This window comes from Mustelus asterias, chromosome 6 (genome assembly GCF_964213995.1).
Source record: "Mustelus asterias chromosome 6, sMusAst1.hap1.1, whole genome shotgun sequence".
Taxonomy (NCBI): Eukaryota; Metazoa; Chordata; class Chondrichthyes; order Carcharhiniformes; family Triakidae; genus Mustelus; species Mustelus asterias.
The window spans coordinates 126,740,378-126,759,430 of NC_135806.1; the positions used below are offsets into that span (position 1 = coordinate 126,740,378).

At 41.7% G+C, this 19,053-nt stretch overlaps 1 protein-coding gene across 2 annotated transcripts in view; it reads right to left on the reverse strand.

Annotated features, from left to right (window-relative positions):
- Window positions 1-1,336: 1,336 nt before the first annotated feature.
- neil3 (nei-like DNA glycosylase 3) overlaps window positions 1,337-19,053 on the reverse strand; it is a 46,651-nt gene continuing 28,934 nt past the window's right edge. The window contains exons 6-10 of one of the 2 annotated variants that reach the window (XM_078215452.1): window positions 17,837-18,003; window positions 15,595-15,764; window positions 12,708-13,152; window positions 9,721-9,892; window positions 1,337-3,109 (exon numbers count right to left, since the gene is read on the reverse strand). In XM_078215452.1, the coding sequence (XP_078071578.1) occupies window positions 2,945-3,109; window positions 9,721-9,892; window positions 12,708-13,152; window positions 15,595-15,764; window positions 17,837-18,003 (1,119 nt within the window). In that variant the 3' untranslated portion in view covers window positions 1,337-2,944. Of the gene's footprint in view, window positions 3,110-9,720; window positions 9,893-12,707; window positions 13,153-15,594; window positions 15,768-17,836; window positions 18,004-19,053 lie in introns of both variants that reach the window. The other variant, XM_078215449.1, reaches the window with a different exon arrangement.

The following is a 19,053-nucleotide window of genomic DNA, read 5'->3' on the forward strand; positions in this document are numbered from 1 at the left end:
GAGGTCTATAAAATAATGAGGGGCATAGATCAGCTAGATAGTCAATATCTTTTCCCAAAGGTAGGGGAGTCCAAAACAAGAGGGCATAGGTTTAAGGTGAAAGGGGAGAGATACAAAAGGGTCCAGAGGGACAATTTTTTCACAAAGAGGGTGGGATCTGGAACAACTGCCAGAGGTAGTAGTAGAGGCGGGTACAATTCTGTCTTTTAAAAAGTGTTTAGACAATTACATGGGTAAGATGGGTATAGAGGGATATGGGCGACATGGACAAGTTGGACCAAAGGGCCTGTTTCCATGCTGTAAACCTCTATGACTCTACGACAATGACGTATCAATATAAAACAGTTTAAATTTCATATTCCTTTCACAAAGAGGTTCAATTGGTGTGTTAGATAAATTTTATTACATATAGTTCTATCCCAAACTAATTTCAGACAGAAATCCTTTCACAAGACCAAAGAATTCTTTTGTACTTGTGCCTCACACTTGGAGCTTTAAATAATTTATGATGGGGAAATGAAGACAGGAATTTCATCTGACAAGTTGGACTAAAGTTCATATGCTCTAGTTAAAGCTGAGGAAGACCCTTCTGAACTAAATCTATAAGATCATACCATAAGATACAGGACCAGAATTAGGCCATTCGGCCCATCAAGCCTGCTGCACCATTCAATCATGGCTGGTAAGTTTCTCAACCCCTTTCTCCTGCTTCTTCCCTCTAACCTTTGATCCCTTTACCAATTAAGAACCTATCTATCTCTATCTTAAATACACTCAAAGACCTGGCCTCCACAGCCTTCTGTGGCAATCAATTCCATAGATTCACCACCCTCTGAAGAAATTCCTCCTCATCTCGGTTCTAAAGGGTTGTCCCTTTACTCTGAGGCTGTGCCCTTGGATCCTATCTCTCCTACGAATGGAAATATCTTCCCATGTCCACTCTATCCAGGGTATTCATTATTCTGTAAGTTTCAATGAGATCCTCCCTCCCTCCATTGAGCACAGACCCAAAGTCCTCAGACACTCCTCATATGTCAAGATTTTCATTCCCGGGATCATTCTCGTGAACCTCCTCTGGACCCTCTCCAAGGCCAGCACATCCTTTCTCGAATACGGAATTGCTCGCAATATTCTAAATGTGGTCTCACCAGAGCCTTATAAAAGCCTCAGCAGTACATCCCTGCTTTTGTATACAGGAGGTGCTGGACAAAATCGACAAAACTCCAGATGTACGTAACTCCCGAATTAAGCCACGATCTGAAACTTGAGACACAGAAGTTGAGATAGTTCTCACATCCTACTGCTTATTAAACTTATTAATAACCTAAACAATTATGGTGTGTAAAACTCTTTCTCCAATTTATTAATCCTTATTTGCAAAGATACATAGAAAAGACAGGTGACAGAGGATCACATCAATTATTGAAACACATCAGTGACATAAAAATAGAACAAGGAAAACAAAACATTAATTTAAAATGAGCCACCTTTGAAGAATTCTCTTGCTATGCTGAATGAAAACTGTTGCAGTTTCAAAATTTTATAGACACGGAAAGTGGTTTTGAAAAGAATCATTTGCACTAAATATCCAAGTAATGCCAAATCCTTTGAAGACAACAGAAAGCAAGATATAATTTAAGCTTACTATTTGAACAATTGCCTAATTACCCATATAAAATATCCTCTTAACCCAAATGACTTAAAGTTTCAATCATTAAATTTATACTCTTAATTCAAATAATTAGCTTTTTAAACAGTTTCACAAAAATGACTAAATTAGCAGGCATGGACAATGGCTGTGTTAAAGCATAGTTACATTTATAATTTCCTGATTTGAGTACTGTGTGGAAAAGAAAATATTATGTTGTCCAGAAATTGTTGCCATGTTAACACATTTTGCTTAAAACAGACATATATTCTGTTTACAAACCTCATCCACTGTGGTCACTATGTTTGGTTCTCCTATTCAGACATTTACAATAGTCAATGACAATAGTTTCCATCTAGATTTGCTGTCAAATGTGATGTAGCTTGAGGCATTGGTGTCTCTGTGGAGCCCAAAGTGACTAACTCCATCATAGTCTTAGCAGATGTACAAGATGTAACTGGTAAGCATGGAAAATTTACCAGTAAAAATAACTTTATGAAGCATTTTCCCTATATGACCCTTACATTTTTGCCGTCTGCTTTCACTACCTCCTAACCACATCCCACAACCATCCATTTGCACACCCATCCGTGACAAAAAGCTCTAAAGTTTGCAGTGAACTGTGCTCGATTACACTGCGGACAATGTATCAGTATCTGCTGCTCATTAGTTATGGAGTGGATCCGAGGCCAATGCATATCAAACCCCAAGTACAGAATTCCAAGGCCCGAGTTTCATTACTGGAGTGCATGTTCACATGCAACAGTCTTGTGAGCAGCCTCTGCAGTGCTGGTCTTAGTGGAGCAGTTGATTTGAAAATCAGCACCGAACCCACTTGTTTAACTGAGGTGCTGTACTGCTCGGCAGAGCGCACGTTGAATACAGCATCAGCTTTGAAAAAGTGGGGCCCTGGTTGTCACTGTGGGAAGCATATTGGTGTCATTCTTCAAACAATGGTGGTTCCAGTGACTTGAATCACAAGCAGATTATGTAGGAAACCTTCGAGCTAACAGATAGAGGAAGAGAAGAGGTGTGGAAGTGGATGGTGGCAGCCTACTTAACAATTATAGCAGCTATCAGCAGGTTATTTGAGTGGTGGTGGTGGTGGTGGAGACCGGGAGGGTTATCATAATCTTAATTCAAAACAAAGATTCAGCAAAATCAGATTCAGCTCTACACTTTTGTGAAAACACTTAAAACTTGTAATTCTAAGGTTTCTTCATTTTCCAGTGCTTGGATCAGTGAAGCACTGCTTGCCTCAGCAACACGGGCCGACTTTCAGCAGCCTGGAATGATCTAGATGCCTGGTCCATTCTTCGCCCATTGAAAAAAATTACACTGTTTGTCCACTCCTTGTGAGCACACGTAGAAAGTACGTCCATTATTCGGCCCAAGTTTCAGCACTGTCCTCATGAGGCATCGCTTTCCATGATTGCAGAATGGAAAATGTAAATCAGCCCACTGTGAAATACAAAGCAGCTTTAGTGCTCTCCACAGTTTGCATACAACAGTTGACTTGTAGTTCCGTTTACTAGAATCTCTCCAATGACATTAAAGTTTACAAAATCAATTGGAAATACTTCAAGTAATTACTATGTGCCAATCTCTATACACATTGCTATACAAAAAAAAAATAACTGCGTGACACAAATTTATACAGGTGTACTAACTGTAATTGACTTCTGCATTTTTCTACAAAAAAACATGCCACAGACACAAGTCATTCCGAGTACTAGCAGCCCCATGGGATTTTGCAAAGGTTACGATTACCATCAACATTTAACAAATAATACCCAAAATGCTTGCTGACCTACAATAGCACTAGTTTCAACAATGCATCTATTTTAGAATTCTCATCCCAATTTTAGAATATTTATAGCATTTGTTATCCTGATTTTTTTTTTTTTTGTTTTCTTTTTTTCTTGCTGGTAATGGCTTCAGGGATGGCAGTTCAGGCAGTATGCTGCATCTCCTGTGGGATGTATGTGGTGAGGAAATCCAGTAGTGTTTCAGGAGATTTTAGTTGTAAGAAGTGCATTAGATTGCAGCTTCTGGAGGAGCGTGTAAAGGAGCTGGAGGGGGAGGTAGAGGAACTCCGCATAATTCGGGAGGCGGAGGTGGAAGTTGATAGGAGTTATAGAGAAATAGTAACTCCTAGAAATGAGGCTTGGGTCAATGCCAGGAGGAGGGGTAAGAAGCAATCGGGAAGACAATCCCCTGGGGCGGTTCCCCTCCATAATAGGTTTTCGGTGCTGGAGGCTACAGTTGAGGAGGAATCAACTGAGCATAGAGAGCAGATCTCTGGGGGTGAGCCGAGTGAGAAAGCTCAGGTGGTTAGGGGCTGTAAAAGACTGGGCCTTGTGATTGGAGACTCCACAATTAAGGGGACAGATAGGAGGGTCGGAACTAAAGGTAGGGACTCAGGGTTGGTGTGTTGCCTACCAGGGGCTGGGGTCCGGGATGTGTCTGACAGGGTATTCAGGATTCTTAGGGGGGAGGGAGATAAACCACAAGTTATTGTACATGTGGGGACACACGACATAGGGAGGATAGGGGAAGGGGATATTAGGCAGGGATTTATGGAGTTGGGGTGGAAACTAAAGGCCAAGACTGACAGAGTGGTTATCTCTGGACTCTTGCCTGTACCACGGGATAGTTTAGAGAGGAATAGGGAGAGGGAAGGTTTGAATTCATGGCTGAGGGGATGGTGCAGGAGGGAGGGGTTCAGGTACTTAAGCAATTGGGGCTCGTACTGGGGAAGGTGTGACCTCTATGAGAAGGATGGTCTACACCTTAATCAGAAGGGGACCAATATCCTGGGGGGTAAATTTGCTAAGGCCATGCAAGGAGGTTTAAACTGATTCGGGGGGGGGGGGGGAGGGATCCTGAGTAGTGGGGCTGAAAGTGAGGGATGCATGGATGGGGACTGCAATGCACGGCATTGCAGAGGTGGGGTGGAGCAGGGTTTGAAATGTGTATACTTCAATGCCAGGAGTATTCGCAATAAAGTGGGTGAACTTGCAGCGTGGATCAGTACCTGGGACTTCGATGTTGTGGCTATTTCAGAGACATGGATAGAGCAGGGGCAGGAATGGATGCTGCAGGTCCCGGGGTTCAAATGTTTTAGTTGAAGTAGGGAAGGAGGTAGAAGAGGGGGAGGGGTAGCATTATTGGTCAGAGATTGTATCACAGTGTCAGAGAGGAGGTTTGATGAGGACTTATCTGTTGAGGTAGTATGGGCGGAGATTAGAAATAGGAGAGGAGAGGTCACCCTGTTGGGAGTCTTTTATAGACCTCCTAAAAGTTCTAGAGAGGTTGAGGAAAGGATTGCGGAGTCAATCCTGCTTAGGAGTGAAAGTAATAGGGCAATTGTTATGGGGGATTTTAACTTGACTAATATTGACTGGAATTGTTATAGCTCTAGCTCGTTAGAGGGGTCAGTTTTTGTTCAAAGCGTGCAGGAAGGTTTTTTGACTCAGTATGTAGACAGGCCAACTAGAGGTGAGGCTATATTGGATCTGGTGCTGGGAAATGAGCCAGACCAGGTGCTAGACTTGGAAGTTGGTGTGCATTTTGGTGATAGTGACCACAATTCGGTTACGTTCACCTTAGTGATGGAAAGGGATAGGCATGAACCTCGGGCCAGTGGTTTTAGCTGGGGGAAGGGTAATTATGAGGCTATTAGGAGAGAATTAGGAAACATAGGTTGGACTAGGAGATTACAGGGACTGGGAACGTCCGACATGTGGAGTTTTTTCAAGGAGCAGCTACTGCGAGTCTGTGATAGGTATGTCCCTGTCAGGCAAGGAGGAATTGGTAGGGCTAGGGAACCGTGGTGCACCAAAAAAGTTTCTTTGTTGGTTAAAAAGAAAAAGGAGGCTTATGTTCGGATGAGACGTGAGCACTCGGGTAGTGCACTAGAAAGCTTTAGATTGGCTAAGAGGGAGTTGAAGAGCGAGCTTAGAAGGGCTAAAAGGGGACATGAGAAGACTTTGGCGGATAGGGTTAAAGAGAATCCTAAGGCGTTCTATAGGTATGTCAAGAACAGAAGGTTGGTTAGGGCAAGTTTAGGGCCAGTTATAGATGGCAGAGGGAAGTTATGTGTGGAACCGGAGGAGATTGGTGAAGCATTGAACCAATATTTCTCTTCGGTGTTCACGCAAGGGGACATGAATATAGCTGAGGAGGACACTGGGTTGCAAGGGAGTAGAATAGACAGTATTACAGTTGATAAGGAGGATGTGCAGGATATTCTGGAGGGTCTGAAAATAGATAAATCCCCTGGTCCGGATGGGATTTATCCAAGGATTCTCTGGGAGGCAAGAGAAGTGATTGCAGAGCCTCTGGCTCTGATCTTCAGGTCGTCGTTGGCCTCTGGTATAGTACCAGAAGATTGGAGGTTAGCGAATGTTGTCCCATTGTTTAAGAAGGGGAACAGAGACTTCCCCGGGAATTATAGACCGGTGAGTCTCACTTCTGTTGTCGGCAAGATGTTGGAAAAAATTATAAGGGATAGGATTTATAGTTATTTGGAGAGTAATGAATTGATAGGTGATAGTCAGCATGGTTTTGTGGCAGGTAGGTCGTGCCTTACTAACCTTATTGAGTTTTTTGAGAAAGTGACCAAGGAGGTGGATGGGGGCAAGGCAGTGGATGTGGTATATATGGATTTTAGTAAGGCGTTTGATAAGGTTCACCATGGTAGGCTTCTGCAGAAAATGCAGATGTATGGGATTGGGGGTGATCTAGGAAATTGGATCAGGAATTGGCTAGCGGATAGGAAACAGAGGGTGGTGGTTGATAGTAAATATTCATCATGGAGTGCGGTTACAAGTGGTGTACCTCAGGGATCTGTTTTGGGGCCACTGCTGTTTGTAATATTTATTAATGATCTGGATGAGGGTATAGTTGGGTGGATTAGCAAATTTGCTGATGACACCAAAGTCGGTGGTGTGGTAGACAGTGAGGAAGGGTGTCGTAGTTTGCAGGAAGACTTAGACAGGTTGCAAAGTTGGGCCGAGAGGTGGCGGATGGAGTTTAATGCGGAGAAGTGTGAGGTAATTCACTTTGGTAGGAATAACAGATGTGTTGAGTATAGGGCTAACGGGAGGACTTTGAATAGTGTGGAGGAGCAGAGGGATCTAGGTGTATGTGTGCATAGATCCCTGAAAGTTGGGAATCAAGTAGATAAGGTTGTTAAGAAGGCATATGGTGTCTTGGCGTTTATTGGTAGGGGGATTGAATTTAGGAGTCGTAGCGTTATGTTGCAACTGTACACAACTCTGGTGCGGCCGCACTTGGAGTACTGTGTGCAGTTCTGGTCCCCACATTACAGGAAGGATGTGGAGGCTTTGGAGAGGGTGCAGAGGAGGTTTACCAGGATGTTGCCTGGTATGGAGGGGAGATCCTATGAGGAGAGGCTGAGGGATTTGGGATTGTTTTCGCTGGAAAGGCGGCGGCTAAGAGGGGATCTTATTGAAACATATAAGATGATTAGAGGTTTAGATAGGGTGGATAGTGATAGCCTTTTTCCTCTGATGGAGAAATCCAGCACGAGGGGGCATGGCTTTAAATTGAGGGGGGGTAGTTATAGAACCGATGTCAGGGGTAGGTTCTTTACCCAGAGGGTGGTGAGGGATTGGAATGCCCTGCCAGCATCAGTAGTAAATGCGCCTAGTTTGGGGGCGTTTAAGAGATCCGTAGATAGGTTCATGGACGAAAAGAAATTGGTTTAGGTTGGAGGGTCACAGTTTTTTTTTAACTGGTCGGTGCAACATCGTGGGCCGAAGGGCCTGTTCTGCGCTGTAATGTTCTATGTTCTATGTTCTATGATGTTACTGTACCTCCAACATATTAATAATTACGTTTTGCAGAGAACTATTTTTAATTGATCAATTCTTTATATTTTTAATTTTGGGGTCCAAGGAAGTATTCTGCATAACGGCTGATACAGCCACATAGCTGATTACAGCACAATCCCAAATGTATCAAAACATCTTCTTAAGTGCACAATTATAATTATTGTGTTCAGCTAATTAGTAAAATCCTTTTGATTTGCAGGCTTATTATACAAATCATGTGCAACTAAACTGAACAAATGTAATTAAATTATAAATAGTTGAAACACTGCTTCACACCCATGTACTGTCATCTATTATCCAACTATATTCATTACCAAGCAGGGAGATAGCAATTACTGCAATTTCAGAATCATTTTAAATAGTTCAATTCAACAGTCAAACTACAGTGCCACTGATGTTTAAAGCAAATGGTGTAGAAATGTGTCTAATGGAGGACACAAGTCACAGCAAATCCGAATATTGCAGTGATTCGCCTTCAAGTGTTTGGACGGTGTTGAAGTGCCCTCTTGAGGCCATTTAGTACAATGGTAACTATTGAACACATCAAGGCTGAATCTGCGTTAAACTGAGATTAAACTGAATTAGGGTTGTAACATGGTAATATATGGACGTTTATTTTGAAAAGTTTCAGGCAGTACTCAGATAGCACTGTGGTTAGCATTGCTGCCTCACAGCGCCAGGGACCCAGGTTCGATTCCCGGCTTGGGTCACTCACTGTCTGTGTGGAGTTTGCACGTTCTCCCTGTGTCTGGGTGCTCCGGTTTCCTCCCATAGTCCAAAGATGTGCGGGTTAGGTGGATTGGCCATGCTAAGTTGCCCCTTAATGTCAGAGGGACTAGCTAGGATAAGTGCGTGGGGTTATGGGGATAGGGCCTGGGTGGGATTGTGATTGGCGCAGACTCGATGGGCTGAATAGCCTCCTTCTGCACTGTAAAATTCTATGATTCTATACTCAGTTCAGGACATCTATAATTATTGATAAAGTTAATAGACTCTTTTTCATGTTTATTTAGATTAATGAAACAAAACTGCTAATATTAGAATGGTTATTGCTTTGATGTGACAATGTTATTTATCTGACTGCATTACTCAAATTGATGATGCCATACAGTGAAACCTCATTTCTAGTATTCATGATTATTTGTAAGATTTTCACAGAAAATTGATGGCCAGCAGGATTGAGAATCAGTGGCATTTTTTCATCCGAGCTCTCCTGTTCTTACAATTGAAAGCTCTCCATACACCTATCCCTGACTTATTTTTCTCCACCTGCTCCATCGCCTCTCCAACAGTATAAAACCCACCACATTTCTCCCTCCCTAGCTCTGAAGAAGTCATACGGACTCTGTTTTTTTCTCTACACAGATGCTGTCAGACAGGCTGAGTTTATCCAGCATTTTTTGATTTTAATTAACTTGTCCCTGCAATTACAAGTCAAATCTGACACAAAGCTGAGAACATCAGCCATATATTGGTTGCAGTATCCTCTCAGTAGCCAACACCTTGATCCAGAGCTACAAGGAGTGCTAAAAGCAGTGCATGCTCACGTGCAACAAGCTTGTGTGAGCAGCCTCTGCAGTGCTGATCTTAGTGGAGCAGTTGATTTGAAAATCGGCACTGCACCCACTTGTTTAACTGAGGTGCTGTACTGCTCGGCAGAGCGCACGTTGAATGCAGTACCAGCTTTGAAAAAGTGGGGCTGTGGTTGTCACTGTGGGAAGCATATTGGTGTCATTCTTCAAATGATGGTGGATCCAGTGACTCGAGTCACAAGGCGATTATGTAGGAAACCTTCGGGCTAACACATTGGTTGGCACTGCTGCCTCACAGCGCCAGGGACCCGGGTTCAATACCCACTTGGATCACTGTCTGTGCGGAGTCTGCACGTTCTCCCTGTGTCTGCGTGGGTTTCCTCTGGGTGCTCCAGTTTCCTCCCACAGTCTGAAAGATGTGGTGGTTAGGTGCATTGGCCATGCTAAATTCTCCCTCAGTGTGCCCAAACAGGCGCCGGAGTGTGGCGACTAGGGTATTTTCACAGTAACTTCATTACAATGTTAATGTAAGCCTACTTGTGACTAATAATAAAGTGGATGGTGGCAGCATACTTAATGATCGCAGCTATCAGCAGATTATTTGGGGTCTCAGTCACCCAGGTATGTCACTTCCATGTCAGGTAATGACCACTCCACTGGAGTACAGTAACATACACACCTGAAAGTAGTTACACTGGGATTGTCGAGGTAGGGAGCATGCATAGAACTGCCTCCCCTTGTTGTCACCTTCTTTCTTGACCACTCTCAACGCGCAGGGTCGACCGTGCTCTTTGCAACTTGGGATTTCAGGATTTGCAGCAGCAGCAGCGTCATTCATCTTAACAGAGTCCCTATGAACACAAGACTCTCTGTTATTAATCCAACCACATTGCTTATCAAAATCACGACATAAACTGCTTTCTGTGTGATTTCAGGGCTTAATGTCCGCTGGGCAACCAGACTGCAAGTGGAAGTTTGATAAATATCACTATTTGCAGTATGAAATCACTGGACTGCAAATAATTCTGCAATGATATGTCGTTATAGAACTATTCAGCCAAAGTTATTACTTTGTCATTCAGATTTACTGATAGGTGATGGCAAAGAAAACAAATTCATCTTCTGTTTTGCAAACCCTTGATGTTAAAAGCAACTCCGATAGTCATTTCTCTCCTGCCTGTTAAAACTAGTTCAATTGTAACTGGAGGAAAATATCAGATCTCTCAGTAATCTTCATCCATATCTCTGCTATTGAAATCATAATGCTTGGAGATTGATGTAAAACATTAATTCTGAAATAACATAAAATTGCAGTATCTATGATGTCTTCAATATACCTGAGCTGAGTCACATTCAGGTTTGATCAGTCCTTGAGCAATAGCCACATAAATCTGGAGATCAATAAATTGCAGTAGGGGGTTGGAGCCTAGTCAGACTTTTACATAGGAACAGTTCCAAGCAGGGAATCTTTAGCCCATCTAGTCCAGCTAGCCTGCGCATTCAAAAGAGAAAATGCTGGAAAATCTCAGCAGGTCTGGCAGCATCTGTAAGGAGAGAAAAGAGCTGAAGTTTCGAGTCCAGATGACCCTTTGTCAAAGCTTTTCTCTCCTTACAGATGCTGCCAGACCTGCGGAGATTTTCCAGAATTTCCTTTTTTTAGTTTCAGATTCCAGCATCTGCAGTAGTTTTGCTTTTATTCTGTGCATTCCCTTGATGTACTTTTAATAACCTGTCCAGGTACTGCTAATCATGGTTGGCTACCAACCATTTGCCATCAACTTTAACAATTTTTGTTACTCCATCCTTAAAGTTACAAAGCCAGTGCTCAGAGTGGACTGGGCAAACCCAAATCCATTCCTTGCTTGCTCCAAAAACCAAATTCAAATTGAATCCAATTCATGGCCCCCAGAAGAGAGGCAAACAAGACCCAAGCTGACTAGATAAGGCATTGCACCCCACCTTGGGCTTGATCCAACACACTTGATCTTAGTGAAAAGGAATGGGATGTAGATGTTGCTCGTAGGCCCAGCAATTGTTGCTTATCCCTGTGGGGCTGGAGTCACGTGTAGATCAGCCCAGGTAAGAATGGCAAAGTTCCTTCGCTAAATGACATTAGTGAACCAATTTTTTTTAAAACACAACAATCAATGATACTTTCATTACTGAGGCCAGCTTTCAATTCCAGATTTGTTTTTAAAGTTGATTTTAAATTCCATTAGGTGCCATGGTGCAATTTGAACCCTCCGCTCCCACCCGGATGATTAATTTGGGTTTCTGGATTAGGAGTCCAGTAACATTGCCACTACTCTCCCATCTCCCCCTTCAGTAATAGTCTGTCAGGTGGGTGTTTTCCTGAAATCCCATAGATAACATCCACTGTCTGGGCCCACATCAATGACTCTGTTGCCTCCTCAAAATAATCCAAAAAATTATATAAGCATGATATCTCCATTGTAAAACTGTGACGATTGTCTCAGTTTAGGTCAAGATGTTCCTTTGTATTAATCCTTCTTGCTATTTGCCAAGAGATATCCAAGAACAACTGTCAAGTTCTTCAATAGCTGTTTATTTGAGATCAGTTATCTTTGCACAGACCAGGGTCCAAACCTGGGAACAACCCAATCTGCATCAAGAGTCCATTTGATTCAGTTTGAGTCAGAGGATTATGGATTGAAGTCACACTACAAACCATGGGGCCCCACTATTGCCTGAAGTGCCATCGTTTGGATGAGGCACAAACTAAAGGACCTGTCTGTCTGCTTTGAGACTCTCTATATTCATCACTATTTGAAAACAGGAATTCTCCTCGTTTCCTGATCCATCTTTCTTCCTCAGACTCCCCAAAAGAAATGTTTATTTAATTTTTTGTCCTGCGACCTTGCTGTATTGAAATCAGCTCACATTTACCTGCAAAACTGCAAGAGAACATTACAAGTAATCTATTTCTGGTGTAGTGCTTTGGACACCAGAAGGCTGTGGTATGACTGCAAGCTCTTTCATCATCTCCCATGTAGTCCATTTAGTCTGAGCTAATCAAGCAAGCTTTCATTTAACAGACATTTATCTTGAAAATGAAGATTGTATAAGCTTTTCTGCTACGATAGCACAATTGAAAACTGCTCTTAATTTGCTCTTCAGTTTATTTAAAGCATAGAACTGTCATTTTCTAAATGTACTTTTAATAAAGAGTAATAATGTTTTAACATACGGCCGACAGAACATCCAATACGTCTGCCAACATATGAAATATATCTGCAATTAAAAGTGCCCATTTATAAAACACAAGAGTTGCTAAAATCTGACATGCAGGTAATGTGCGTGTATGGAAGGACGAAAGTCAGCTTGTCAGATTCTGTGCCATTTAAATTAAAAGTTGCTCAGACATTAGCTAAGTTTGCTAATTAAGGACACTATCTTGATTCATTTTTCACAAAATCAAGTTACGAAAGGATAGATGCAATCACGTAGCCACCATTGTATCTGATCAAAGGCAGCAGTGAAAAGCTCTGTTAGGACAGGCAGCCTTTTATCTTCAAAAGAATATTGCTGAAGGTGTGAACAGCGAGCCACTCCTACCAAGCAAGCAGCTTACTTTACTACTGACATTCCGCATCAACTTTCTGCCGCCTGCAGTTCCATTTTAAACAGATAAGTCTACGGGCGCACCTGAAAACAGAAACTGTAGTACTTGATTTGGAATCAAGTGATGAATGATGATCCTTCTTCATTCTTTTGGGAGGTTGATGAAATAAACTTTGGTTGGTACAACCAAATGACGTTGGATTGCTGGCCATTTGTTTTGCATTGTTAACAGAGGGACCATTCATCCAGAGGTTTGAGTTCACTCCATTTGCAGAATTATCGTTAATCGAAGACAAGGGTTGACGTGAAGGATTTCTAAGTGCTGACGGCGTCTTCCTTCTCATTTCATTGCCTGCTGAGAAAGTGGACCTGTCACTCTCTCCAGGGCTCCTGAGTGACGTGAGAACCAGTGTTGTCGTACCAAATGCTGCTTTCCGATTCACCTTCCACTCCACCAGCGGCTTACCAAAACTATTGCATGGGTATTTTATGAGATCGGTGCCAAAATCAGACTGAAGAGCAGGTTCCTCTTTAAAAAAAGATGGAGAACGCAGAGTTAACATTTTCGAAAGAACGCAGAGTTAACATGAGGTTAAATCGCACGGGATCCAGGGTGAGGTAGCCAAACGAATACAAAATTGGCTTGATGACAGAAGACATAGGGTAGTTGTAGAAGGTTGTTTTTCAAACTGGAGGCCTGTGACCAGCGGTGTGCCTCAGGGATTGGTATTGGGTCCACTGTTATTTGTCATTTATATTAATGATTTAGATGAGAATTTAGGAGGCATGGTTAGTAAGTTTGCAAATGACGCCAAGATTGGTGGTACAGTGCAGTGGACAGTGAAGAAGGTTATCTATGATTGCAACGGGATCTTGATCAATTGGGCCAATGGGCTGATGAATGGCAGATGGAGTTTTATTTAGATAAATGTGAGGTGATGCATTTTGGTAGATCAAACCAGAGCAAAACTTACTCAGTTAATGGTAGGGTGCTGGGGAGAGTTATAGCACAAAGAGATTTTAGGGTAAGGTTCATAGCCCCTTGAAAATGGAGTCACAGGTGGACAAAGTGGTGAAGGCGGCAATTCAGCATCCTTGCTTTCATTGGTCAGAACATTGAATACAGGAGTTGGGATGTCTTATTGAAGTTGTACAAGACATTGGTAAGACCACATTTGGAATACTATGTACAGTTCCGGTCACCCTATTATAGAAAGGAAATTATTAAACTAGAAATAGTGCAGAAAAGATTTACTCAGATGCTACCAGGACTTGATGGTTTGAATTAGGAGAGGCTGGATAGACTGGAGCGTAGAGAACTTAGGGGTGATCTTATAGAGGTCTATAAAATAATGAGGGGCATAGATCAGCTAGATATTCAACATCTTTTCCCAAAGGTAGGAGAGTCTAAAATTAGAGGGCATAGGTTTAAGGTGAGAGGGGAGAGATACAAAAGGGTCCAGAGGGGCAATTTTTTCATACAGAGGGGGTGAGTGTCTGGAACAAGCTGCCAGAGGTAGTAGCAGAGGCGGGTACAATTTTTGTCTTTTAAAAAGTTACATGGGTAAGATGGGTATAGAAGGCTTTGGGCAAACATGGGCAATTGGGACTAGCTTAGTGGTTAAAAAAAAGGCGGCATGGACAAGTTGGGCTGAAAGGCCTGTTTCCATGCTGTAAACCTCTATGACTCTAATATTTTATAAAGAACGCAGCGTTAACATTGCTGAACAAAAAGGACCCAAATATGAGCAAGGACCCAAACTGCAACCTGTAGTTAAGTCTCAGAGATCGTAAAAACAATGTGAGATTGCTCTACCATTTGCCTTGCCAACCAATGGTCAAAAGATAATATGGGGAGGCAATCCTATCTACTGTTTGAACATAAGAGTTTGTTTGTCCCTAGCTTGAGAGAATTCATTAAGCACCAGGAGCCTTAGATCAGGAGAATAACTGATATCCACAAGTCAGACGCAAGCTATGTTAAGAACAAACTGTAGCCAGTGGTAAATCAGACTAGATAGCATGGACGATAGCTTGTACATGCTCTCCAATCAGTGTAATATTTAATTACTGATTGATTGGATATTATAATCAAGTAGATGTGCACAGGTTGTAATTGGTTAGTTGTATTCATACTTTATGCCTTATTTAATCCTAATCGATTGTTGTGAATGGATATAGGTAACTTCTATGCAAACACATATCTCAGATTGGTATATGCTAATTACTTGTAATTGAATCTGGAAGTATCTGTCTGTATGATGCAGTATTCAGGGCTCTTGGTTGCACCACCACCTAGTGTACTGGAGCCCTAGCAATAGCTCGTAACAAAGGCCGATTTTAATCTAAATCCTTTGTCTGGTCACTTGCAGGGGACAAAGTCCAAAAGCAACTGGACAGTTAATTTTGTCCATCAACAAATATCATTAAAGTGAGCTTTTTAAGCTCTCTTCTGCAAGCTGAACATTGTATTTACTTATGAGGTGGCAAAAGGATTGTATAAATGCATCAATTTAGTTGTGAGCAAGATGCTCACTAGTGTTAAACTCAGTTCAACAAAAGGTAAGAAAAAGCCTTAGTTGCAATTTGAACAGTTTACAATGTTAATTTACGTTCTTGTACCATACACTAATAAAACTGTTATTGTATCCACAATGGAGCTCAGTCCTGGGAGCGGAGCAGTAAATCTAGGTCCCAGAGGTGGAGGAAATTGTCATTAATACATAAACAGTCATTAATATTTTGTTCATGAGTAAATAAAATTCGACAACACAAATATAATTGACATTTTTAACGTTGTGGCCAAGTTCATGCAAAGTTTCGTGTCATACTTCCAACAGTAATATATCTTTCTCGACATACACTGACTATGCCACAGGGACTTAAGAAATTGAGACAAAAATCACAAATGTTAAATGAACTTGATACTAAGTGATATTGTTTTGGCCCACTTGCTGAAGACCATACTTACCGACAGGCCTGTGTGTCAAACAAGCATTACATGACATGGTTGACGCTGCATTTATTAATGTGCACAGTGGACATGTCCATTCTTCCTCCTCTTTTTTGGCAACGGTGTCAGTAGAATGATTTCCAAAGCCATGTGCCCAGCCTATTAGGCTATTCCGTTTAGGCAAATTACTACTTAAAAATAAGATAATTGAAAGAATGAGAAATTATAGTTTAATTGTAATCAAATGAGAACTTTTCAGAATAAAAATACAATATGCCACTTACAATGTAGAGGTAATTGGAATCAAGATTTCCTAGAATTATATCCTAAATGTATGTGTTGCTTTTACACACATAAATATATATATATATATATATATACAAACTGCTAATTAAGATAAAGATAAAATTACGGTAACCATAGAAAAGCTACAGCACAGGAGGAGGCCATTTGGCCCATCTTGTCAATGCCAGCTTGAGGACACTCAGGTCCCCTTTCTTATCTGACCCATAGAGTTTCGGGTCTCTGCCTCCACCACCAACTTGGGCAGCGAATTCCACACACCCACAACCCTCCGCATAAAAAAGTTCTTCTCCATGTCCCCTCTGCACCTTCTGCCACTTGAATCTATGTCTCCAGATTTTAGAATTCTCCTTCAAGGGAAAGGACATATCCTGCCCATTCAATCACTTCCCCTCATAATTTTGTACACCTCAATCAAATCACCTCTCGGCCTTCTTTGTTTCAAGGAAAATAACCCAACCTACAGTTCCCTAGCCTTGGCAACATTCTTGCAAACCTCCTCTGCACTGGTCGGTGCAGGCTTGGAGGGCCGAAGGGCCTGTCCCTGTGCTGTAATTTTCTTTGTTCTTTGTTCTCTCCAGAGCAATGTGGTGACCAGAACTGCACGCAATACTCCAGTTGTGGCCTCACCACTGTTTTATACAATTCCAATATTATATCCTTACTTTTACATTCTATTCCTCTGCCAACAAAGGACAGCATTTCATATGACTTCTTTATAACATTGTCGACTTGAATTTTAGGGACCTATGTCAAGATCTCTTGCTTCATCTACCCCTCTTAGTATATTCCCATTCATTGTGTATTCCTTATAACCGTTTGACTTCCCTAAATGCATTACCTCATACTTCTCGGTGTTAAAATCCATCTGCCACTTTACTGCCCACTCCACCAACCCAACAATATCGTTTGAGATTACAGCTATCCTCTACACTATCCACCCTCACTGTGTTGTCTGCAAATTTCCCAAACGTGCCACAGACACCAGCAACACCCATTTATATGCAGAAATAGAATACATAGCTAACTTTAAATGCAGCAGAGAGTTCAGTGAGTTTCTCTTCACACGGTGCGATCAATATATCGAATATTCTACCAGGTAAAGAAGCAGAAGTGCAACTTGAAGCATTTAAGAAACAGATGTTGCAGTGAAGGGGGAGAGGAGACAATAGGCTCTTTCTGATGAACTAAAATAGGACAATGGAAACATCCCATCTATATTTATCTTGTGATGTGACTTTGTACCTTACTGTGCCAGTGACAGCAGACCGAAAATGAAAAATAATTGTGTAACCTGTTCACCCCGTTGATTTAGGTAATAATTCAGCCCCTGATGATAACCGAATAGCAAGAGGAAAATAATTAAACTGAGGAGGGAGGAGAAAAAGGAAAGAAAAACAATTGATAAAGCTGGTCTGGTCAGACTGTCCCCATGTGATGTCACAATCAAATTTTTATATCATAAATTGAAATTTGCAACAATTGGACAGGCCTCAAAATATGGTCAGAACAAGTCTAGATTAATGTTGGATAAAAGACAAGATAGAAGGCTAAGGGAGGCAATTCTGGCCTGAAACAATAGAGTACACAAGAGAGAGAGAGAGACTGGGAGTGACCAGAAATAACCAGAAGACAAAAAAGTGCAGTCAAAGTGACAAAGTAGTAGGGAACGAGAAATATGGATGAAGATTCCAGGATTTTGATCTGTTAATTTGAGTTCAGAAGATAACTATAAATTGAAGGAATGCTCTAACTTTCTTAATTCAAAGTCAAAAGGGAAAATAAATTTGTAACAAAATTCAAATTAGCCAAGCTCACAAAGTGTTGTGTGTTCTGATCTAAAATACAATTTCACAATGGTAAGGAAGTTCACATTGCCTTGTTTTAGCTTAGCTTTCCAAACGTGTGTCTGACATACATGGCACTTTCATAAACGTTGTACATAAGCAATGCATACCTGATGTCAACCTGACAGGGATCTTCCTTCTGACAGTGCGAGCAGAAATATGTCATTCGCTTATTCTCACCCAGGCGGCAGACAGTGATGTTGCCATTGCACTGTCCACATGAGGAACGCTTGTATACTTTGTAATGCTTAAACAAGGCTGAGCCCATCTTACGACACTAAAATGCAGGAAAAAGAATTATATCAGAACAGAGTATAAGTTGTCTGATGGTGAAAAACCAAATCTCTTTCCAGTGTTTAATACAAGCGCTCAAATTGTACCAATTACATGCAACCTCCAGTGGGTTTGCTTGATAGTAGTCTATAATCTGAAGTGAAGATTTTAATACTCACTACATAATTAAAGCTTTCACTTTTTTCTCATATTTGATTCTCACGTAAACACCTGAAGACAGCATTACCACCCTCCCACCCCACACAATATTACATTACACCACCAGTCTCCCGGAAGGAAAACGGATGCCTAAATTGGCCATTTTGAAATTACTAATTAACAAGCTATTAAGCTCGTCAACAACCCAATCAATTTCAATTTTCATTTCCTCCTGCATTTTTCGGGTGCAGGTTGTGAAGAAGTTTGGGAGTATTTTACAATAGCTATGAGAAGGCAGCACAAAGGTGGATAAAAGGCCTGTCAAGGGATTATGGCTGGATGTACCAGCAAAAATGGTTGGGAAGGTGGCAGCAATCTTAAGGCTTTTTAAAGTCATTTACTAAAAGTCTTTTTGAACAATTCGTTTGGACCCTTCAACAAAAAATAAAGATTGATGCAGAGAGCAAGGGGCTTTACAATTCCAGCTGTGACCGACTTTCAGTATGCAGCATTTGTCCCTCTGCAGCATGACATCCTGTCCCACAATGCCAATCGGGTGCGGAGCCCCAGCCCACCTCCAACTTCCCTCCTCTAATCGGCCGGCCTCCTTCCAGCCAAACGGCCACTATTTGGTCATCTGATGCTCGATTGAACGGACGGAGATGGTGGGGGCAGGGATGATTATGAACCATTCATTTTCTGCTCTACCTCCCTTACCCCCTCCAATAAACACAAAATCCAACCCATGGAGTTCCAAGAAATAGCCATGGTGACAATGAGGAGGAAATTGCAAATAGAAAGGTTTTGAAGAGGTTTCTGAAGGGATTAGTTAGTAAGACAGAGGGACTTGAATAGAATACTCCAGACATCGGTTTCAGATGAAAATTGCAGGTTG